The following is a 26,726-nucleotide window of genomic DNA, read 5'->3' as shown; positions in this document are numbered from 1 at the left end:
GGATGGTTATTCTTTATTATTCATTCCAAACTTTTCAGCACAAATTCACTAAGTTTTATGAAATCCTTCTAGCAGGAAAGTATTTTACGTCACGTGACATTAGCTTAAGCAATTAACATAAATTATGAATCTTGATACGACTTTACCAATTACATAGGATGATGACAAGTAACTGTTAATCTAAATTCCATGGCATTACAATAAATAAAGTTATTAACGCTGTTATAGAGAGGAAACTACCGCCATATATTTCAAGGAATAAGGTTGGTTCCGAATAATAGGTTGCGATCCCAAAGCTAACGTGGAATACTATGAAGTGTCACTTTCTTAGTTTTTTATTAGATATTGCGACAAAAACCATACAAAGACATTAGGTGTGAAAAAGGTAGGCCAAAAAAGGATTGCGGTAATCACTTAAAGAAATGAAATCAAAATTAGTGGCTAAATTGGTAGCTATACTTATGGTACTGACAACATTTTGACAGCAAATATTAATTCATTGGTTACTTAGTTACATAACTAATGAATAAATGAATAGTTGTTTTAAAATTATTATCAATGCTATAAGTGTAGCTACCAGTTTGGCCACCAATTTTGATTCGCACAATGAATCCTTTTTATGACTGCACCTTTTTTTTCCATCCTAAGGTATTTTTGATTAGATATATTTTCCTTATATAATCCTCTGATTTAGCACTATGTTAAAATTATTATTATTTGAAGGTTTTATGTTACTCTGTATTTCACCAAAAATATTTGTTAATCCATTACATTCTCTGTATATAGATTTGATGATCATATTTTATTTAATTTAGTTTCGATAATTTTTGTTCAAAACACAACTGAGTGGCTTAAGTGAAATATCAATTTTTTTATCAGTCAGTTTTCTTTCTTTTTATATTAGATATGGTATTGGTTTTTTGATACTGTCAACCACAGAGACGAATCTATTGTGAACATAATATTGATTTAGCATGTGATTTGAATAAAGAATGTTAGAATTTTCAAACGTATGAACGACCAAATTTTATTTAAATTAAACAAACTTTAAAGATTTTACTATGTTATGGCTAAACGTTGTATTGCTTTGAAAGATGCATCAATTTTGAAATAACTCCTGGTTTATTATTTCATTCTGAGGGTTTCAAAGTTTATATTAAGAAGTAGGTAAATAGAAACAATAACATATTTTGATTCATTCGTCAGGTGGTTTGTTTGATATTGATGACGACGAAGAAGAATTCGCTTTTCGATTAGCTGTAGAGAGAATAAATGCCGACAGTAATACACTACCCAGATCCTCTTTAGTTGCTCACGTAGAGCGACTTGGTCATTATGACAACTTTAGAGCTACCAAAAGAGGTATGGAATTCGTTTATAATGTAACCCATCGTTCACACGAATAACTTAAAAAGTGACATGGAGTTTAAACGAGTTTTTACTGTTTGGGCATTTAGTCGTTAAAGTGTTCAATATAAGTGTAGAATTTAAACAATTATATAAGCTTATAGTGTAATTCAACATATTATTAGATATATAATACGAAGATATTTTAACTTACATAAAAAATTGTTGTAATTTAACAGATATGAATATAATTTGATAATATGATAAATCTTCGATTTATAATTTATAACACTCATTAAATATCTAAATACATGAAATTAGATTACTCGTCGTTGTGGAATTTTTTGTACAACTGATACGAAAAATTTCTTTCTAGCCTACTAAGTATATTCTAATGTAAAACATCGTTCACGTGTTCAGTGAGAAATAAAATTTTATGTTTAAACATATGGTAATTAGATATAGTCTTGCCTGTATAAATATTTATGTGTTTTCTTGAATATTGCATATGTTTTGATCGATTAAAGCTGGAAAAACAGTATTAGGCACGTGGAGAGAATTTTATTTTATGGTAAGACAATTGTTTTTGTATAAGAGATTTACGAAGAGTTATAAGACGAGCTTAAGCTGTCAGCATTAAAATGAAAGCTACTGATGTTTTCTCACAGTCTTTACACGAAGATCAGTATAACGACTACATTGGAAAGGAATAAAACTGATAAAAAATGGAGTACAAAACAACCTCTTGCTGCCCAGTGCATTTGATAAAAGTTAATACGTTGTGCACAACATCATGAAATATTAGTAAAGAAATACTGGTATGATGTTGATTGGGTAAACAAAGGAAACTGTTAGTGTTCGCCCCACGCTGAGAATGGTGATAAAGATAGCGTTAAGTTCATGCAAATGTATTTCTAGATTTTCTGATTATACTCATCTTATGTGGTTTCTTTTTCAAACCAATGTAAGGCGAAGATACTCCATTATTTCAAGTCACACAGAACTAACGCCTATGTTCCAGTCGTAAATTCTACGTTCTGTCTGTAAAGCACGTCAAAATAAAGGCTTCAGCCGCAATTCAGACGTATGCTAAGCAAAAACTAATTTTTAATGTTAAATTGTTGACAGTAACGTAACTTACAATTTAGGAAACCGTAAGCGAAAAATCACTAGTTTTTTATATGAATCTTGAGTGCTTTTAAAATTCATCTCTGTTCAATGTATTTAAAATAGTAATATTTCATAAAAAATTCAAAATCATATGGCAAGGGTGAAGTATATTAATGTATACTTATACATGTTCTAACATTAAAAAAAATAGTACTTTATTACATTCGAAAAGGTGCTCTTGGATATATACTTCCCTTTTTCTACAACAAATAAAGCCTGTATTTCGTATCCTACTGAGTAGCGGTGTTAAATCCTACAGAGATAATAAACTCTTGAATGTAATTTTTACATTGCGATATATACAGATACGATAACCAGAATGTAATCATGCTCTTGCCTTTAAAATTCCCAATTTCATGATATAAAGTATTCATACTTGCATTTAAGTGAACGAATACTTTACTAACTCTTTATCAGCTTTTTGTCACAAAAAATACAGTCATCACTCAATAAATTCGTCCCGCAATATATCACAACCACAACAACCATATCAATATGATTAATAAATGGTCGAGTATCAACATAAAAATCAATAATGAAAGTCTAAAAGTAATTTGTAAGAAAGTAATATTACTAAACTGAAACTGCAGAGTCAAAAATAGAACAAAAGGTCTAATACTCTCTTCACTTTAATTTATCCTGTGCCATCTAATCAACATAATATTTGCATGTACTAAATTATAATATATTATATACATGTAAATAAATATACGTATGAGTGCGTGTTTATATGCATGTTCTCTCATGCAAAAAAGAGGAATAAAGAAAAACTAAAAAGCACCAAAAAATAGCGCATCAGAACTATATTTTAGAAAGTTGTATCTTAATTAATTTTAAACTTTTTTTCATTTTATCCATATGGCAAAAAGAAATTTAGTTTTAATTATTAGTATATATTGAATCAAGTACAGAATGAAAGCTTATAAGAAAACTTTCATTTAACTTGCAAAGGATTATTAAATAAAAGTTCTATTACAGACGTTCTAGATGAATAAAATGAATAAAAAAACAGATTTGACGACGTAAACTGTAGCGTGTTCTAAACAATTCTGTTTTTTTATTGTGGCTAGTTTCACTAAATCAAAATATTCATTACTTTCAATACAAGTACACATCTTGTAAAATTCAGCTGACATGATTCAGTCTTCAAAGATATATATCATTTCTCTTTTCATATCTAGTCTCCGTCAGTATAAATCTCAGTTATCGTAATATTTACTAAGGTACAACTCACGTTACATAAATTGTTGTTTTAGTGCATGCTTTCTCGGATGTAGAGTTTTGTTGAAAATATTCTTAAGAACAGTTCAATATATTATTTGCCAAGGAAGAAATATATATATGTATATATTAAACTCATAGGTTTAATACGCCGTATTCAAATGATTTTTGAGCCTCACCACTTCGACGCACTCTAAGTAGCCAAATAAGTCCATGCTATATCTGAAAACTGCTCATCTTCATAACATTCTGTTATGTATTATAATTTTAAATAGCCTGAAACTGACTTAAATTGTAATATAAATTTAGAAATTAATTAAAAGTCGATGTATCAAATTTATTACGTTTGCCAACAAGATTGGTTTTATTTCTTATTACAAATATAATTTATTATACAATCAATAATACAATTCATAATAGCGGTTGGCCAGGCATGGCCAGTTGTTTAGGGCTACTCTTTTACCAACGCATAGTAGGGTTGATCGCAACTTTATATCGCCCCCACGGCTGAAAGGATAAACATGTTCGGTGTAGCGGGGATTCGAACGCGCGACTTTCAAATTACAAGTCGAGCACCCGTAGCTACTTGGCCATGCTAGTCCAACTAACAGTATATACTGTCTCATAGCGAGTCTGTTTATAACCGTTAAGCGATGGTTTCGAAACTTCATTTGGCAGAAATACTGGCAGTTACTAGTATTTGCATACATACAGAGCACATTAGTTAGTTAGTTATCACCATTAGATTCCATCTAGGAACATAGGGCCGCAATCGCTTGCGGATTCTTCAACAAGTATTTAAGTGAGTAGGTTGTTAGCCCACTGCACCGAGCCGTCCCTAATTTAGCAGTGTAAGACTAGAGGGAAGGCAGCTAGTCATCACCATCCACCGCCAACTCTTGAGCTACTCTTGTACCAACGAATAGTGGGATTGACCATCACATAATAACGCCCCCACGGCTGGAAGGGCGAGCATGTTTGGCGCGACACGGGCGCGAACCCGCGACCCTTGGATTACGAGTCGCACGCCTTACGCGCTAGGCCATGCCAGGCCCACGTAGTACATTGCTGATTCTTATATTCGAGAATCTTCTACAAATTTTGTAAATTGGCGAAACGTTTCCAATACCGACTTAATAGTATAAGTTACATGTATTCCTAATTATATATTTAACTGAAAAACATCTATATTAAAATACTTTTATGCAATTAAATTTATTACAAGCATTGTTGCTTAGTTTCTTCTTTAAAAGGTTTTACCGTAAGGTTGTTACGTTCAAAGCACGACCTTCTTCCTTGCAGCTTTCCATAATCTATCTACTTTACAATAACGACGATTTCCCAGAATCAGTTTTTACAGTTATATCTGTACAGAAATCCATATGTGTTGTGTCCGGTGCATCAATCATTATGTCGTTTTATGGAATAGCATGAACACCCTTTTCATTTTGCAGTGACTTGCAGTATAAAACAGTTAAATTTCTGTATACGTGACTTGTTTTGATTTTTCAGGTCAAAATCATTCATGATTATGTTGCATACTGCTTTTGGAACATATGGACGGCTTTTCATACTGACTTTTTCGATAATTGATATTTACCTATCACAAGACAGTACATTTTGCATTACAATAGCTGGGGTATGATTCTTTGCAGGTTTGTCTTTTTGTAAATGGTCTTGTTGTCCCTAATTGATCCAAATACCTCTGTGTTACAATGTCATTAAGTTAAATATATATCCTTGCCTAGGACATTTTAAATCCACTACACGAATCTTTATGACTTGAGTGTACAAACATTTTGCATTGGAAAGAGCTGTTATATACCTTTGACGAAACCAAAAAGTTTCGTTTATACCATGCCATTTACAGAATGTCAACATGTAATTGAAATATATGCTGTTCAACTGCAACTCTATATCAGCTGTGATAATCAGGTGCCTTGCCGTAACGTGTAAATAAAGTTCTTTTCTCATTAATATTCTCAGCCCTATATAAAATTAAGAAAGTGCTGTGCTAAAATAATACAGTATGGTAATATTTGGGAGGATGTTAAGAAGTCGTACTTGTATTCTGTTTGATGACGCTAATAATTATAATTGAAATATCCACGTATTTAGCGTAAAACACTATGAGCTATTTCCAATCATTATTACTGGAAATGGGCCTGGCATGGCCAAGCGCGTGAGGCGTGCGACTCGTAATCCGAGGGTCGCGCCAAACATGCTCGCCCTCCCAGCCGTGGGGGCGTTATAATGTTACGGTCAATCCCGCTATTCGTTGGTAAAAGAGTAGCCCAAGAGTGGGTGGTGATGACTAGCTGCCTTCCCTCTAGTCTTACACTGCTAAATTAGGGACGGCTCGGTGCAGTGGGCTAACAACCTACTCACTTAAATACTTGTTGAAGAATTCGCAAGCGATTGCGGCCCTATGTTCCTTGATGGAATCTAATGGTGATAACTAAATAACTAACATTACTGGAAGTATTAAAAGGATACACGCACTAAACAGCTGTATAATTGTAAAACATTTTTATCCGTCAAAGTAAGTAATCGTATTTCTTGAGGACAGTATAGGTTATATTTCTAGCCATTGGTATTTGCTTTGTGACAGGAAATTAAGGTCGGTGCAATTAACGTCGGAAGTGGTATACCACAATTTGTTAGAATGCATGCTATCACACAGTATTTGAAATTAACATGAACATAAAGTCTTAAAGTTTTAAAATAAGTAAACATCTCGATATGTTTGTCATACAACACTAAGCATGGAGATAAATTGAAATTAATAATCTCACTTCTCTCGCGCTGTAATTTTACGATATACAATAAAGTAAACATCTAACTAGTATCTGTATGTGAACTCTACTGCACAGTGAAATTATTTTTTTTACAATTTCAATTTTGTAGATTTTGTAGTGCGCACAAAAAGGATTTAAACATTTTAACAAAACATTAGACAAAACAGTCCTCACTCTGATTGTTTGAAATAGCTCGAATGAAGCCGCAATGGCGAAACGTAGGTTAAAGAAAATATCTCGTGGAAAGTAAGGATGCTGTTTTTCTAGCTTTTTGTAAAATTGTATTTTGATTGTTGTCTAAATTATATGCCTAATGGTAGACAGAGCAGAGATAGTACTTTGTGTATCTTTGTGGTTAACAACAATCAAGGAAACATAAGCCCATAGACTTATCACCGAAAGAAGTGAGGTGATGGTTCGTAATTCATCACTAGTGACGCAGATTGAAGCACAGATGTCGTCATATTAGTAAAAGTAATCGTTGCATCAATGGAAGAATGCTACTTTATTAAACTGCCTTTCAGATAAATATTGGATAAACAAGAGGAACAGGAGTATAATCTGAGGAGAAAAAGTATTGCAGAGCTTAACTGATGTAAAACAGGTCTCATCTTCGCAGTTACCAAACTATTTCACAATTATTATTCATCCTCATCTTGATTAACTGTCAGAGAGTTGTTGGCTGTGACACAAACATTAAGTTTTGTCCAAACATGAAGTGCGATTCTTGGCACGATTTCAGCTTTATCAGAAATGTGTATTGTTTGATATGAGTGAACAACCACCTAATGGTGGAGTTCACGTATTCATCTTCGCAGCAGGATGACTGAATTTATAAATGCCGAAAGATCGCTTATGATATCCTTCAACTTACAAAGAAAAATACACAACCAGTTTAAGTACACATCTGACTCGTATCTGTGTGTGGCCTCTACTGCACAGTGAATTTAACTTCTTTTTTTTTACAATTTCGATTTTGCAGATTTTGTAGTACACACAAAAGGGATTTAAACATTTTGATAAAACATTAGACAAAACAGTCCTTACTCCGATTGTTTGAAAGAGCTCTGATAAAGCCGCAATGCTAAAACGAAGATTAAAAAAGTATCTCGTGGAAAGTAAGGATGTTTTTTTTCTAGCTTTTTGTTGAAGCATATTGTGATTGTTGTCTAAATTAAGGCCTAGTGGTTAGCAGGTTTGGACTGTGAATCGGCAGATTTAAGGTTCGTGAATTTTTGCCGCACTGTACATTTTAAACCAATGTGTGTGTTATAAGTGTGAAAGTCAAATACCATTAGTTGATCATATCAGAGCAGCTCTAGAGATTACGCTGAGTAATGTCGACTATCTGCCATCATTGTTTAGCCTTTTAGCTCAAAACTAGAGTATGGCTATGAACACATTGACTTTGGTGTAACCTGGTGGTAAATATCTGAAAAAAATCCTAACGCCCTATTTAATGTAACATTAGGTCAGCATATATTAAAGCAATGTTATTTTTGAGTATTAAATTATAAATGTGAACTAAATTATAAATGTGAACATGGATTCAGTTTACGTTTTCATACTTTAGTACATGATTAGCAAGGTAGTTTTAAAATTGTTGTAAACTGTCCTTTTGACTGCTATATTCTCACTTTAACAGTTTTGTTCCTATCGCAACTTCCCGTGGTTAAGGTCTTACAATGCTAAAATCCAGGGCTCTATTTCCTGTATAGAATGGAATGCAAATAGCCCATCAAGTAGTTTTGCGCTAAAACAAACAATAACATACAGCGGTTATAGAGATTTCTCTAACATATATTTTTACAGCATTGAAGAGATGATGAAAATATGACGTTTGTAATTAAATATCAAACTCTGCCTGATACTTATGTATAAATGCTGAATTTTAACTAGTATAATTGCACTACTAAGGGGAAGTCACACTTAGAGATCAAATATTAGCCATAGGCAATATCCAATAAACATTGCTACATGTCAACCTAAAGAACAGAAACAAACAACGATAGACAAAGAAGCTTCTTCGTAAAGTGCTTTTGGTAAAGAAGTTAATTAATTTCAACAACGTAAGTACTTTACGAAATGACAGTGGAAACATACACACATATATATATATATATATATGTATATATATATGTATACTGAATACGAGGTGTTAACTATAAAACAATGGTAAAGGAAAGCATTCAATTTTCCGTACAATGAAAATATACGGCGTTTCAATCACAGCTGGTGCAGAGGCAATTGTCGTGAAGTGCTTCCGACAACAAGCGAGCTTAAATTTTACGGAACGTTCGAGATATATCAAGGAAATTACTTAAACTTTTTGATGTATCGACAAAGTCTTCTATTATATTGACAAATATTGATGCAGTTCGAAACATGGTTAGGATGCGTCATAACTTTCCTCCGTTCTAGAAAGCATAGGAGACCTGTAGAAAATCCTTTTTTTTAATTAATTTATGAAATGAGTGTTGTGGTTTTAAAATAAATGCATAAATAATTAGAGAACTTATAAAAGTGATTAATAAATTTTACTTATTTACATATAGCTCATTTTAACTTTAAATTTAATAAAAGATCTTAAATCAGTTGGAGTCGGCGATAACACTTGTTCTCAAATTGTAATTAGAGACAGTTCGAATTTTCTAATAACAGTAAATTACTTGCTTTTCGGTTAATTATGATTTGTACGTTACTGCAAAGTCGCTTATGCATGTTAAGCAGGAGTATAGTTCCGGATTCTATGCCCTATCTGAGCATGAGATGCATTTTATCTTGTAACGATATTTTACTGTAACACATCGAGATCAAAATGATAATCCTATTGGATTTCGCAAATATTGTATATACGCTAGTTGTTTACATATTTTACCATTACATATCAGCCATATATTTATCTTTACAACTGAAGATAAATCTCATTAGTTTAGAAAAAAATAAACTGAAGTATTTTGGACTATTTTGTATAATTTTATTTTATCTTTAGAACATATTATATTTTTAAAAGCGAAATATCATACTCGATTTTGTCATCGACAGTTTTGGTTGCCTTAAAAATTATTTCATCTTAAAATTTATAAAATTTTATAAAAATATGTAATAATCTGTCAAATCTGATTGGATTGAAAAGCGTTCAGAAAAAATATTTTTATTTTATTGTGTGGGTTGAATTAAAAAAATAAGAAATTGCCTACTGTCACAAATTTCTCACATAAATATATTATTCTGTTAACTACTCATGATAAACTTAATAAAGCTAACATACTGTTTAGTTTTTTTTTTAATTTTGCGCTAGCTGTCCCTCACTTTGCAGTGTTAGACAAGAAGGTAGACAACTAGTTATCGCCACCCCCGCCAACTCTTGGGCTACTTTTTTACCAATGAATAGTGGGACTGACTATCACATTATGACACCCCTACACCTGGAAGGGCGAGCACGTTTTTTTGTGACGGGAAATTAGGAGTTGAGCGCCTTAACCACCTGGCCACACCAGGCTGATAACGTACTGTGCTGCAGCCTTCGTTATTAGGTTTACAATTACACTGGGTGTACTCTTTAGGTTCTAAAACGAGTTTACTAATTCGGACATAGTTATATGATTGGTTAACAATAAACACGAGAATAAAAACTGTGAACAACCTGATATTTAGTGTTATTGTAATTAAATAATGGTGATTATGCACTAAGAATGTTTTAAAGCTTCTCGGAAGATCTCACTGCATTTTCTTATTTTTATCCCTGAAAGACGTTTCGCAAACTTTCACAGCTCAGTTAAACAAAGTGTGTCAAATATAGGACTTCGTGTTTAAATTCAACATAAAAATTTTCTCTAACGTTTAAATAATATGTTGGTAAGACGTCGCAATATCAAGAAGTTTTCACCGGCTACAAAGAAACTGACTTACAGCTCCGTGAATAAAAACCAAATCACAAAGTACCTGACATATGCCATGTGTAGGTAAAGCGTGTTTTCTATCCACTCGTAATTTATAGTTATATTAGTTTAAATTATATCATTGTTTAAAGAATAATTAACAAGCGTGAATAGTCCCTTCCAGATAAATGACTAAGTTGACTGTCCCTTTCTCTGTATTTAGTACTTGTCAGCGAGAAAACATTTTAGAATCAAATATGTTACGTGTTAATTATGAAGTAATGAAATATTTCGGTATATTTCATCAAAACTCTCATTATACCGCCATCCTACCGATTTTCATTATTGTTTGATTATTTGCTTTTAAGCTACAGAATACGTTATTTATACTATATCCACTACAGGTATCGAAACCCAGTTTTTAGCGCCCTAAGCCTCACACTTACCGCTGAGCCATTGGGGTTGGAGTTTGTTCGACATTTGAAAGTATCGATAACTCCTTATAACGGACATATCTATATCGGAATTGAGAATTCTTGAAAACTGGTAACAACAGACAATCAGTTTTAAAACTATTTTAAAAGGATTAACACGTTGGTAAGAATATGAATGAAGTTAATAGGTTAAAGAAAAACAATCTTCTGCAGTAGGTTTTAGTGAAGCGAGCCTATAAAGAGCATATAAAAAAGCAATTCATTATTGCCTTTCTACAAAGTTAGATATATATTGACTCTATTAAAATAACAATAATACTCAAAACATTAATACACAAAACAATAGAATAATCCGAGAGAAATCTCCATTAACTAAGATGAAATTCTCATCGTATCATTTTTTTTGTAACTGAACCTTACAAGCTTAGAGACGTTTTTACATATTGTGTTATTCTCTCAAATGTAAACATTCCTTTACTAACTGGAAAATATTGCATTTTCAAATCTGATTGCCAGTCATTAGTTATTTATCTGAACCCGAAAGTGTATTTCTATTTTCTTAATATATCCTCCCTTGGTAAAGCGTATTTATCCAAAGGTCATGCAGAAATCAGTTTCACGTAAGTATGCCACATCATTTGTTTTAGAGTTTAGTAACATGCTTGCGTTATCAAATGTGATTGAAAAACGTGTTTTATATGCGCGTATGTATCTGCGTTTTTTTTACACATATCAACGTATGGGTATATAAAAATATCAAACCGTAAATGTAGAGAGTTTGTTTTTTAATTTCGCGCAAAGCTACATCAGGGCTATCTGCGCTAGCCGTCCCTAATTTAGCAGTGTAAGACTAGAGGAAAGGCAGCTAGTCACCAACAAATAGTGGGATTGAGTGTACCATAATAAAGCCTCTACAGCTGAAAGGGCGAGTATGTCTGCTGCAACAGGGATTTCAAAATGCGGTTCTCGGATTACGAGTCGAGAGCCTTAACCATCTGGCCATGCCAGACCTAAATATAGAGTGCAACATGTTTTAATTGGTGGATCATAAGATTACGTTATGATTTCAAAGCGGTTTTAAATCAGAATAGGAATTATAATAATTGCGTCATATTTGGCCCGACATGGCCAGATGGTTAAGGCGCTTGACTTGTAATCTGAGAGTCACATGTTCGAATCCCCATCGCACCAAACATGCACGCCCTTTCAGCCGTGGAGTCGTTGTAACGTTACGGTCAATTCCACTATTCGTTGGTAAAAGAGTAACCCAAGAGTTGGTGGGTGGTAATGACTAGCTTCCTTCCTTCTAGTCTTACACTACTAAATTAGGGACAGCTAGAGGAGATAGCCTTCGTGTAGCTTTACGCGAAGTTCAAAAACAAACAAGCATCATTGGTAACGGTACGATCGGGGTTTTTAATGAGTACGAACAATATTATTGCTGCTACATTCCACTGCCGACTAAAACATTCCCTCAATGCTAAATCGCATTAGTCCAGCTGGGTTACAAAATTATAGTAGTAAATGAAATGTTACTTATTTTAGAATGGTAATGAACTCACTAGTTTAAGGGGTTAAAGACGCTTTGTCTGGCGCAGCATGATATTTAATAATACTATGTGTTACATGTTATTTTGCCTGTGATACCTTTCGTTCAATGTGTCTAATATAATAAGGTTGTTTATGTTGTCATGCAGCTGCCGTGATGACTTGGTATTGAGCAAAAATGTTATTATACACTTACTGGGCCCGGATGGCCAGGTGGTTAAGGCACTGAACTCGTAATATGAGGGTCTCGGATTTGAATCCCCCGTCGCATCAAACATACTCTCCCTTTCAGCTGTGGGGGCGTTATAATGTGATTGTCAATTCACTATTCTTTTGTAAAAAGAGTAGCTCAAGAGGTAGCGGTGGGTGGTGATGACTAGGTGCCTTCCCTTTAGTCTCACACTGCAAAACTAGGAACGACTAACACAGATAGTCCTCGTGTAGTTTTGTGATTAATTAAAAACAAACAAACACACTTACTGAAATTTAATTTTGTGATTTTTTTGTTTCTTCGTTGAATTCTCCGCAAAGCAGCTATCGGAATAGTTGCTCTCGTCATCCCTAATTTTGAATCAATAAATTAGAGGAAAGGCAACAGGCAATACCAATTTTTGGGCTACTCTTTACCCACAAATACTGCGATTGAATGTCACCCTTTAACGCTTCCACAGCTGAAAGAACAAGCACTGTTGGCGACAGAACGCGATCCCATGACCAGTCAAGTCAAAATGATGTAATGTAAATTATCACAAGTGTTATTTTAACACAAAATTACACCCAAGGTGCCACTAAATATCAAGCTCTAAACGCCTGAAGAATTAAAGTTATTTGATTTTACTGTTAATAATGTTGCATGATATAAATTTAACTTTGGAATTCGTTTTTTAGCTTAGAACAACTGGAACATTTCAAGTTGACGTCAAGTTTGTTTTTTTTTTTACAAATATGAAGACAGATTATATATACGAGATAGTGTTATTTTTGTTCGGGATAGTGTTATTTTTGTTTGTATTTTGAAATTTCGCGCAAAGCTACACCAGGGCTATCTGAGATAGCCGTCTCTAATTTAGCAGTGTAAGACTAAAGGGAAGGCAGTTAGTCATCACCACCTACCGCCAACTTTTGGGCTACTCTTTTACCAACGAATAGTGGGACTGACCGTCACATTATAATGCCTCCACGCTGAAAGGGCGAGCATGTTTGGTGCGACGGGGATTCGAATCCGCAACCCTCAGATTACGAATCGAACGCCTTATCCCACCTGGCCATGTGAATGTTGTAGAATTATTTCAACACAGAGTCGGATCAGTCAGTGTTTTTTTCATCAGTTATTTGGATCTACGTTTTATTGTGCTACTTTATAGAATTGATTTTACGTTAACCTTAATATTGTTCGAAAGGTAAGAAAGCCATTGTAATGTAGAAAACGAAAAAAGAAAAAACAACAACTTATATCAAGAAAATTGGCTAAAGTGAGATAAATGTTTTAGTATTCGTAACGTTTCGGGTTGGGACGCCCTTCTGATCATTTTAAAACAGTGCATGAGCACATCCGTAGCATCCAGAATTATGATCCTGACAAACTTTTGGCTAAACATCATTCCAATAACAGTGATCATAACACTATCCACTTTAGAATTCTAATTCTCCCTCATTCGTCAACAATCAAGAAGAGGAAACACCAGGATGAACATGAACTTATCTGTCGGCTTGGTATCATTTATCCGAAGGAAATAAATGAAAAAAATTGTTTTCTACCACTCTGCTTATACTGGTGTACGTGTGTGTGTGTATATGCGCACATATGCGTATAAACACGTGCGTTCTCATAAAGATATTTATGCACTAGCTCATTTCTATCTCCTTGTAAACACAAACACACACACACTCGTATTTCCGACTTTCGGCAATTAATTAATCTTTTGCTGTTCTAAATGTAATTATTTAATTTTTATTCCTGTTAGGCCTAAAAGTATTTTTCGACGTTAGATACTTGGCATTGTTGCTTTGCAACAAAACATCTAACTTAATTTATAAATGCAGTCTACAAGCTATTACGAAATATTTAATTATCATTTGTATATCTTCACTTCGAACAATTATTGTTGGCTCTAACCAAATAAGAATATTATAAGATCACATTATCTTATAGGAATTAGCTAGGCCCATACAGATATAATAAGTCATCAGAGGAATATAAATGATTACTAACTAATCATTTATGACTTTTCAGTTATTCAGTAAAATTAATTTTACGGTATTTATACACGTGTATGTGATTACATTTTCGTTCGTTAAATTTTACCTATATATCTGCATTCAACAAACACAATTATAACAATGTAATCGAAAAGCTTTTATCAACTGTATTCCATTATTTTAAAGACTTTTAAAATTGTAGATCATTTAAAACGTTTTTGATTTCAAAAGTAGATTTAAATATTTGTCAAAAGTCGATTAATATATTTTTAATTTTTCAGTATTTTAAACAAAGTTTCATATAGTTCAAGTATATAACTATTATAGAAGTATATGGGATTTTTGTTTGGTAATTTATTACCCAAAGATAATATCTTAAAGCACGAATGTGATATATTAAAATTAAATATTGCGTTTACATGCAGTGTTACAATTTTATAATTTTGTATTGTCTTTAAAGTGATTCGATACCAGTAGTGAAACAGCACAGATATCCTATTGTATAGCTCATTGACGTGCTGATTAAATAAGTATTTAATATTTAGTACTGACATGAAGGCTTGATGTGTTAAACATAAAATAGCCTTTATGAAAACTAATATATCCAGTTCCTTCTCTCTGTTTATAAATAGTATAGTCACGTGAGTGATATGGATTTGCTATGGCAAGTACTGTCATCTTTTCAACCACGATTTGGCAACATTACAGAGACCAGTATCTGCGTAAACCGAAGACTGATAAGTTACAACCGAGAGTGAACCTTGTATGTTGAATAACTATTTTTGTCAAAAATGCTTGTGCGGTTGGCTCTTGCACACGCGGAACAATTTTTTACGTGACTTATATGTTCTCTCCGGCTTGTTACTAAAACAGAAAAAAATAAAACAAACAAGAAAAAAAGTATGGCGTCAGAGAGCTTATCCTTTGCATCACGGAGAGAGACGTAGAGAATAGTAGCTTAAGTTATTTTTAAAGACTGTTATAAGTACAAATTCGATGTTTATCTTGTTTCTATATCTATTTAAGGTGTTTGTTTCTTAGGTCTATGTAAAGCTGTTGTCGATTTTTCATTTGTAAGAAAACAGACTGTTTTAATAATTACAATCTTTTATTTAAGAAGACTTTTTAGGCTTTTCTTTTCATTACATATATGAAAAACGGCTGGTATGGGTTGGGAAATTTTTTTATATAGAGGAGCGAACAACAATTTTTTTCTACAAGTGGGTTTTCTCGTTATCGCGGATTTTCTTTTCATTGTTCAGTGCAGAGGTGTACAAAGTCGCTGGGCTCGGACCACGAATTTTGAGTTAGAAATACTGAAGTTCATCGTTGAACCACTCGGGAAATTTCCTAGGTTTGTGATGATTTCTTCTTTATTAGATCGAACCGAAACACAGGAACTCCGTAAAATACATCGATTGCTCCAAGATGTTACCTCTTTCTGTTTTAAGAGATATTAGATATGAGTTGAGATATTAGTAGAAGTATTCACGTAATAACAATTATGTTACCAGCAAGTTTAGAAATTAGGTACATCTGTACATAGGTACTTATATTATAAAAGTTAATTTAAACAGGCTCATTGTAAACATATAATGTAAACCTTTTTCACATGTTTTATGAATGTATTTTTTTTAAGATAATGAACCTAAGATATATGATCTATAAAGTGAGACAGCATTACTAATTGGACTATATTTACACAATATCAATGAACTTCTGTTGAGGTCTTTAGAGCAAATAAACTGTGTTTAAACTAATTCGTAATGACGAGAAACACACTTGAAGTAAAAATGCATTCTCAAGACGGCTGATACGGGTATTAAAACTTTAATTTCAGTAAAGTAGAGGACCACGTTTCGATTATTTTAGGTTTGGTTTGAATTTCACGCATAGCTACACGAGGGCTATCTTCGCTATGCGTACCTAATTTTGCAGTGTAAGACTAGAGGGAAGACAGCTAGTTAACATCACCCACTACTAACTCTTGAGCTACTCTTTTATCAACAAATAGTAAGACTGACCTACATTATAACGCCCCACGGCTGAAAGGGCGAGAATTTTTGGTGTAACGGAGATTCAAAACACTGACCCTCGAATTACGAGTCGAGTACCTTAACCACCTGGCCATGCCGGGCAGCTTTTTAGTTCATCTTCAAATTAACCTTTTAATAAAGCCCAAAAGGTAAAAAAAAAGTACTTAGTTGGACCTGTATTAGATGGATTTGAATATTATACGATTTTATATCTTTCCGACGCCTCTTCTTTTAAGCGTCTACTTGATAGATTTAATTATACCCTGTAGTGGAATGATACATGGAAGGCTCTTTAAAACATATACATATACAATAGTATTGACTATTCCATGTGAAAAGTTCAACAGTTGAGAATTTGACTTGACCCAATGAGGAGTGATTTAGTTAAACAAAAAGACAAAATGTTAATAAAAGTTGTAAACAAAAGTCTCAATCCATCTGAAACTAATGAGTTACAACCACTACAACTGATAAATGAGGAAGTTATTACAAAAGGTTGTATTCATTTAGATTTTCTGAACTTCATTTGAGTGCATCTCATGTTAAGAAAATATTAGTAAAAATTTTGATACCGTTAATGACTTGTACTTATTTACAGCATAGTTTTCATTCACTACCAATACTTATTTATTGTTTTTAGTGAAAAATATGTAGTTGAGAACGTAGGTTTAATACAGTTAATTGTTTAAAGTAACATCATTCGGGTTCATTATGGCGATAATTATTTTACACTAATTGGATTAACCGTCCCTTTTACAGCTGAAACAAAAACTCGTTTTTCACAAAGGATAGGAAACTATGCTTCCATTTTTGTGTTGATATAGTAAACATTAAAAGGGCAATAAACATATATAAGGTCAACAATACTGAAAAGAAAAATAAAGTGTATCCAAGAATCCTTACAATAGTGGTTAAACAGCTCATTCTAATATTGAAGGACATACAACTAGACCAAGATGTGTGGAAACATAAGGAACAGATACACATATTGTTATTTGTGTTAATGCCAAAACGTTATTTGAGCACTTTCTGTTAGTTTTTACGATATATTGAAAGTATACCAGACTACCAAAATAGAATAGAGGATGATAAATTGCTTTGGGTTATAACTTGCACATAATACTGTAGGTATAAATACGACTTTAGAAGGAAATAAAAGATTCTACAATAAATAACTGGAGTAAGCCATGTTCCTTTGAAGTGGAAATGTACTGATTTCAGCTCTATATTTAAGAAAGGAGTTTTAATAGTACCAAGAAATTACAGACAATATGGCTAAACATTTACTTTTTGTATATATTTTAGGGATGAAATTATAACATTTAACAAAGCTAAGAAATTTAGTACTGTAGATCAACATAGGTTCAATACTGAATGGTCATGCTTGTATATTTAATTCATTAGAAACTTTTCAATATCGTATTAAGGTTTTAGGTGAAGTATATATTATTGATGCATTTAAATAGATATTACATTGTTCAACTTTAAATCATGACATTACTTCTAGCTAATTTAATATTTGGGGGGCTCCTTATGTGAAGTATATACTATAGTGTTTTCATGTAATGCTAAAATATGGAAACTAAGTTTGATATGAGTAATTTTTAATATTATACTTGTACTCTATAGTTTATTTTATATTACTTTAATACACGATTTAGGACTGACTAAATATTTTAAGTTGCGTGAAATATTATGAGGTGATAAATAAAAACGTGAATGTGATATGAATTTATTACAAAGAGATTTGGACAGAGCGTATGAACGAAGTGAGGCGTGACAGTTGAAGCACGCTTTGGAAGATGAATTATTGGTAAAAAAAAAAAGTGGTTAACAGCTATGCTAACCAGCATATAAAACAACAGATCCTAAGAAAGGTATATTTAATCATTTATCCTCATCATTCAGTTTATATTTAGTTTCGATCTAAGAACGTAGTTTATTCCGATCAGAAGTCAATATCAATAAAAAATTTATCTTGATTTTTTTACTACACACAGCGATCGTCGGGGAAAATGCATTTAATATACAGTTATATTATATGCTTATGGAATTAAATGAATAATTTGAAAACGCATCAGTTACTTTCTAAGTAATTGAAGTATTAGAATTAGAGTGAGGAGGGTATTCAGAATTAAATAAGAGTAACAGATAGTGTTCCCTAGTGCCAGTTATTTGTCCAGCTGTGTTCTTATTCTATGTTAATTGTATCCTAGAAATTGTGGTTTATCTTATGAAATGTTAGTTGATAAATAAAAACGTGAATGTGATATGAATTTATTACAAAGAGATTTGGACAGAGCGTATGAACGAAGTGAGGCGTGACAGTTGAAGTACGCTTTGGAAGATGAATTATTGGATAATGAATAATAAATAAATAGTATATCAGAAAAAACTGTTGATAGAATAAGTTAGATGTGTAGATTACTGGTGATTTAAATAAATAGAAACAATTAACTAAAGTATCACAGGGTTATAGAGGTACTAATAAATATAAAAATAGTTTAAAAACGTTTGATAAGAGTACCTTTCACATTATATGTTGACCTTATGTTATCTCGTATGGAATATGCAATGCAGTCATGACGATCCATTATGTGAAGGATATCAAATTATTGGTAAAGTTAAAAAAAACAACTATCTAACTGGTATAAGATGAAAAAATACGATGTTATAAGGAAAATATTTTAGTTACTGTGTTTGAGAAATGAAGTTAAGGGGAGTTTTAATTGAAGCATACAAAATATCAACATGGAAAATAGATATAAGTTATAAATATTTTATTTGGCGTTAATTGTGAAAGACAAGATCTTTTATAAGGTATTAGATTAGAGAAACATCAAGAGTTTTTCAGCTAGAGAGTTTTTTATATATTTATATATCAAATGGTATATATAAACACAGAGTGGAATCAGATTGTATGCAGACATTCAAAAGACCTGTTTAAAGACAGGGTAAACTATTGGCAGTCCACAGAATGAGGTAGCATTAACTCACCATAGACAAAATCCAAAGTAAATGATAACTGATATATGAAAGATTTGGGTTTGAACAGATCTAACAGACAGTGAATTGTTTGCAGAGTTACTTCACTTTTATAACCTTGGGAACACATATTCAAACCAACTTGTAGATAAAGAGAGGATGTTTATTCTTCTTTTTTTTGTAATTGTTGGCTACATATAATCATTATATAACAGTTGCCAATTTTATTGATATGACTGTGTCAGCTTCAATGGTTGTTGTGCCTTATGATTTCTAGCGTTGTTAAAAATATCCACCACAACACATCCAAAAGTACTACCATCATTTCCATTCACTTTTCTACTAGAAATGTATAGTGTAAACAGAGCATAATTAACCCTATTGCACAAAATATTTACAAGATAGTTTACCTCCTTGAGACCAATATTAGCACAGATGGCTGAACGTTATATAAATCCTACATCCTATCACGACAAATTTTCTTATCTCCCTTGATAAGTTTCGCAAATTCTTTTAAATATTTACATTTCAGTAGCTTTCATTTTTAGTAAACTGGTTGTGTGATATTGAAAGTTCACTACTTATGTTAATAAAAAATCCTATCTTGTAAAGTGCCATTTTTACATTAAATCTTAAGTTTTTAGGGGAATACATTGAATTTTTACATTCTACTTCTTCAAAAGATCTTACCATTAAAGTTCAGGTGTTCACGTTTTTTAATTACAAACTACTTAGACTAGATCTTCCGTTGAGTAAAGAACCACTCTTTTTCTAAGAAATGTTAAAATTTAATATTTCAGACTTTTGTAAGCTTGCAGATATGTTGCTGTGCTTATTACGTTTCAGATAATTTCATTAAACTAGTTCATCTTATATATATATATATATATATATATATATATATATATAAACACATAACTCATCTAGTAAACAAGAAATAAAATGTATAATTTATCATACATTTATCATTTAGGACTAATAACTAAGGTTTATTATGAATAACAATTGAGCACAATTAAACGAAGATTATAAATGAAACTTCACATGAGTTTAAATACATGCTTCAATACGTATCAGTCAGAATACCCAATTTTATGTTAAATTTATGTTGCTACAACTGGCTTACAGTTAAATTGTTAGTAACTAACTGAACCTTGATATAACAAGAGTTACTTCATGGTACTAGCGTAACATGTAGATTTTACGTTGTTTTCAGGACCATTCATGGTGGTATTGTTTTATATAGATTTTATGTTATTATCAGAGCTATCCTTGATACTAGTGTACTGTGTAGACTTCTATATGTTGTTTTCAGAACCATTCATGGTGTTACTGTTTTATACAGATTTTACGTTATTATCAGAGCCATTCATGGTGTTAACGTATTGTGTAGACGCTATGTTGTTATAAGAGTTACCGTAACTGTATTCATATTAACAAAATTATGTTAAATAACTATTTAAAACTTTATGTCATCAGTAATTAATCGTATACTTTATGCATCATTTGAATTGGTATTTAAACTTAAGTCTATCTCGATTTATTTGTTGAAAACATTTCTCTGAATCCTGAAACCAAATAATAATTCAAATTCTAATTAATGTTAATGAAGTTAATGTTTAAGGATATGGACCATTCAAACGTGTAAGAAAATAATGCATGCACAAAAAAGACAATAAAGTATTTGTCTAAAATTTTAGATATTTAGTGTAATAGCTCTTTAAGAATATATATATTATTATTTTAACGCAAAAATCAGCCAAAACAAAAACAAATTAAACAAAAACGCTTCATCAACTGAAAAGATCCCAGGGTACAAGCTACAATGTGGGATTATAAAATGTAACCTTAGGTTTGAGAGGTGACTGCGGAAGTAAGACCCACATATTTGTAGAGATTTACCGTCCATCAGTCTTAACCTCCATTCGCCAGTCTCACATAAGAAATAAATAATAGCAAGAGATATAGAATCAGAACTAGAAATTACAAATAAAAGTTCGGGGAGCGAGATGTGGGTGCTCAAGCCCACAACATCCCACATCTAAATCCCCCTTCACTGTTTGCAGAAAGTTAACGACAAAATTCTGTAAAATTTGTAATTCATTACAAATTAATGTTCTGTAGCAAATACAAGAACGTGTTACATAAATATAACGAAATAATAATTGGAGAATGTTTACTTAAAATTTCCAATAACTATCTTTAGTTAAAAATAAGGTTATTTAACAACTTCGCACTACTTTATACAGATGTACACCTTGCTGCATATAAAAGCTTGTTTAGAGCAGGATAGTCACAGTAGACCTCATGAATGAGTGGTGGTTGGGGGTTATACTAGTTTCGAAAGCTGAATGGGACGCTTTATGTTGGTAGAGTTTATTTGCTATGCTATCAGTTAGTGCCTTTCTACTATATTGGGGGCTGGAATGCCAACACCAAATGATACGTTTTTATCTTACTTACCCCTAAATGGTAGTACCTTATTTCTTTATTTTTTATATTTATGTTTATTTCAATTAATTCTTTATTTGGGAAAGCAGTCACTTTCCCACAACTTTCTGCAAGCAGTGAAGGGGGATTTAGATGGGGACGTTGTGGGCTTGAGCATCCACATCTTGCTCCCTTAATTCTTATTTGTAATTTCTAGTTCTGATTCTATATCTTTTGCTATTATTTATTTCTCATGTGAAACTGGCGAATGGAGGCTAATACTGATAGACGGTATATTCCCATTGCTATGTGGGTTCTACTTCCTAGTCACCTCCAAAATATAGGGAACATTTTATAATCCCACATTGTCACTTGTACCCCTGGAATTTTTTCAGTTGATGCAGCGTTTTCTTTTTAATTTGTTTTATTTCCGGCTTGTTATTTAGCTAAAAAACCAAATTATACATTTAGTCAGAGGTTTCAGTTTGCTGTTTTTAACAGCGTCCTTCCTTGTGATTTTACCTATTTTACCAATTTAACTTCATTTAAGTGTAAATATTTTAACTAATATATAGCCGGCCCGGCATGGCCAAGCGTGTTAAGGCGTGCGACTCCTAATCTGAGGGTCGCGGGTTCGCATTCCCGTCGCGCCAAACATGTTCGCCCTTTCAGCCGTGAGGGCGTTATAATGTGACGGTCAATTCCACTATTCGTTGGTAAAAGAGTAGCCCAAGAGCTGGTGGTTGGTGGTGATCACTAGCTGTCTTCACTTTAGTCTTACACTGCTAAATTAGGGACGGTTAGCGCAGATAGCCCGTGAGTAGCTTTGCGCGAAATTAAAAAAAACAAACCAAACTAATATATATGTAAATCCATATCAATGAATGAAAACTAAATACCTTTACCCACAAAATAAGAAAGCCATTTAAAACTGCTACCTCTTGGCTTCTTAGTTTTTTATAAACTAAACTGAAAAATACACTTAGATGTCATGATATAAAGGCTCTTTTTCTTTAAGTTTTACACATTTGTTTTTCATGTAGATTGTTCGTAAGTCTTTAGCAAATAATTTGGTTAGAGATTTTGAAAAATAATAATACTGTATATGTTAAAATATTTATATAAATCTACAACTCAGCAGAATTTTAGTTTACTCAATGTAACGACTTCGTGTTTGTTTGTTTTTCTGCTAGTCTCTCTTGAATCGATTACCAATGTTTTCTGTTTTAGCTTTCAAGAAGTATGCAGCTATTTTCACAATACTATTATTTAGAAATATTTTGTTCCCGTATAGTTATCTACTTTAATTCCTTGTAATGGTGTGCTCCGTGACACCTGTTTTATAAAAATCCCATTCAGCATTTCTTACATTTACAAGTGACTTAGAAAGAGAAGTTTTCTCTCTTACAGTAATTATTTAACTGCGTCTTATTCAAATTCTGACCAAGATATGCTGTCAGTTAGCGGATTTAATTTTCAGCGTTCTATTTATCTTAAAGCGAAGTTGGAGGCTTATTAGGTTGCCACAGGTGATAGTGTAATGTTTGAAAACGAAAAGACTGCACTGAAAATACTGTGTATGGGAGCTTCCATTTATTTAAAGAAACTGGATTTTTTTTCTCTTTTAATTTTATTTTATCAATACTCTCAGTTCACAGAAGGTAACTTTAGAAAGAGAAGGCAACTATTGGTAACCTCGTCTCTTTGAAATAGTGTGTTGTAAATGGCTTTAACTTGAAGTTGTTGTTTTTTTAACAGCTAAAATGTGGAAGATAAGTGTAAAAGTGCATAACATTGATATAAGGACCACATCTGAAAGATACATTCAAGTCACTGATTTGCATTTTTTATATAATTTTTGTCTGCTTACAACTCAAGGGTTGTGAATATTTACTGATACTAACTTGGGATGTCCATGTTTGAAGAAATGTTTTTTTTTGTTATAAAAAATCTTTAAGTGCCGACGTAAATGACTGAACCTTAATTTCTGTTGTATAGGAGATGACTTGTTAATTTTATAAATAAAAAAGTGAAAGTTCATATTTCTATCATTACACTGGGGAACACTTTTTCAGTAACTTTGAGTTGCATTGGATATTTTAACTGATTCTGAAGGAGTTTTAGGCGCTGATTTCAAATCTGAAATTAGTTTTTCTCTACAAGCTCTAGTTTGTATGCAATTTGAGGTTAATGAAATTGTACAAATGTGAACTTGCGTAAACCATGTATAAGCATTTTCACGTCCATTTTTTGAACAGCCACCTTGATAAGTTCTTTGACAACCTGGGGCTGTGAGTGACGAACAAGGAGAACGATTCCACCAAAACCTAAAGGTCATAGAAGAACGCTACCAAGGGCGCTGGGACAAAAGTATGATGGCTGACTGCTGCTGGAGCATTAAACGAGATTGTCCAGATGAAGTGTACAAACGCAAAAGTTACAAACGCAAATTTCTACCTGAATAAAATACACAAACAAATTGATAAGCTATTCCTATAATTTCCTATAATAACGAAACATTAAAAAATAAATAAAAATGTCAAATTGCATAAAATCTGTAGCTTGCAGACAAAAACCGACTTCAGATTTGAAATCAACACACTCAAATTGACTATAGAAAGGTCTTTTTTTAAATGCAACAAAATGAGTGTTCACCAGTGTTATGCTTTACTTACGACAGACAAACTGTAAAAAGCTATAACAACCCTTTTCGTGTCCTTTTACTCTCTCCAACATTTACACAAAGGAATAGATAAAAATACTTTTGTTTTTTTCAACAATTTATGACATATCTTTATAACCCTGGAATTTATTTATTTATGCTAGTTCAAATGACAGTCAATTCACACTACCATTTATTATTATAAACAACAAGAAAAAGAGGAAAAAAAACGAAAACAATTTAAACAATACAGATGAAAATAGAGTTTAATCACTCAGTTTAGAACATATGCTTCTCTTTAAATGTCTTTAATTAACCTTATTATTTTTTTATTTTTCACTGAAAAGTTTAAACCATTATTTTCTTTCCTAGCCTTTACTTTTTATTTATGAATTTTAAAGTCCCCCAAAAAGTATTCACTCGGTCTATAAGGTTGACCTTTTTATATCAAATATCACAGCTAACACCCAGGAGTAGGAATAAAACCTAACCCCATAATATAGAGTCAGCAAATAGTTTTTAAAGCCAATAAACTAGATGTATTGATGAATAGAATTAGGAATTCTTTATTAAAATAATTTTCTCCTTTTTCTGGGGCGCAAAGTAATTTAATTGAAATTTCTACTGTAAGTTAATTGAATTTGCATTTCTTTCTAGCTGCATGTATTATGTAAATTAAGCATAAATGGTTCTTTTTGACATTCTCATATAGTTTTTAGCCCACTCTATATTCGACGATCGAAGTTTATGTTCTGTTTTTCTTTATATTTTCGCACTTAAAGATGTAACCGTAATACGTTCATCTTCTGCCTCAAAGTTGATTTTGTAGCTTAATAGCAAGAAATCATATCAGTCTAAGCTAGAATGCTTTCCGGAACAGAGAAGGGAAAGTCTGAAAAAGATGAAGGTAGGCAGAAAACGTTTGTTTAGACAGTGTTTGGTAGTTCTAGTGACATTGTGGGTTTCAGAGCTAAAATATTCATTTATTGGAATACAGATCTCCTGAATGGTTATTCAACATATAATAAATTGCAGCTCAGGCACGTAACCTTATATACCACAAGAAGGTATTAAATGGGTGTTATCTATTCTTAAATTTGATAAAAGCCTTTTTAACTGATAATGTGATATCGCTGCTTTATAATTTTCTTAATTTATTCTAACAAAACATAAAACAGTACATAAGTCAAGACTGAAATATATCTTAACTATCTTTGTATTTGAATAAGACTACTGGTGAATTACTTGGTACTTGGAGTATGATATAGCGTAATGCATTTTAGTAAAAGAAATAACTTATGACTATTTAATTCTGTTTAGTGCTAATAATACTTTTGAGAATAGGTATGTAATTCCAGACCCGGCATGACCAGGTGGTTAAGGTGCTCGACTCGTAATCTGAGGGAAGCGGGTTCTAATCCCTGTCGCACCAAACATGCTCGCCCTTTTAGCCGTGGAGGAGTTATAATGTGACAGTCAATCCCACTATTTCTTGATCAAATAATAGCTCAAGAGTTGATGGTAGGTGGCGATGACTAGCTGCCTACCCTTTAGTCTTACACTGCTAAATTAGGGACGGATAGCGCAGCTTGCCCTCGTGTAGTTTTGCGCGAAATTCAAAAACAAACAAACAAACAAATATAATTCCACTGCTTAATGAATCATGTAGATGAAATATTTAGAAAAATATCACGCAATTTGCAAGAATTAAATCGAGATTCGTAACGTTACAGGATATCAGACAACAAAGCGGTTTCTGATAAAGAACGATGTTTTCGTCGCAGGTGAATATTGTGAAATAAGAAAAACAACCGAACCGTTAATAAAAATTTTAACGTCATATATCTCACAAACTCAAACTTAGTTAGTCGGGTGCTGAGGTAAATGGGAAGAGAAGTTGCCTAGGAACTATGGTTTTTATTATAGGCATTCCATACATTTTTGAAGATGAGAAAGAAAGGCAGGAGAAATGCATAACATATTCTGAAGTTTGTAAGAGTCCGATATCTCATAGC

The 26,726-nt window shown here is 32.5% G+C and overlaps 1 protein-coding gene across 2 annotated transcripts in view; it reads left to right on the top strand.

The window, feature by feature from the left end:
- The window catches only part of LOC143258636 (glutamate receptor ionotropic, kainate 2-like), a 70,780-nt gene that overhangs the window by 2,930 nt on the left and 41,124 nt on the right, over positions 1–26,726 (top strand). For both annotated transcript variants that reach the window (XM_076517884.1, XM_076517883.1), the window contains exon 2: positions 1,207–1,362. In XM_076517884.1, coding sequence (XP_076373999.1) covers positions 1,207–1,362 — 156 coding nt within the window. The remainder of the gene's footprint in view (positions 1–1,206; positions 1,363–26,726) is intronic.

This window comes from Tachypleus tridentatus, chromosome 8 (genome assembly GCF_004210375.1).
Source record: "Tachypleus tridentatus isolate NWPU-2018 chromosome 8, ASM421037v1, whole genome shotgun sequence".
Taxonomy (NCBI): domain Eukaryota; kingdom Metazoa; phylum Arthropoda; class Merostomata; order Xiphosura; family Limulidae; genus Tachypleus; species Tachypleus tridentatus.
Note: the sequence above shows the minus strand (reverse complement) of the source record. Positions and strands in the feature narration are given on the sequence as shown.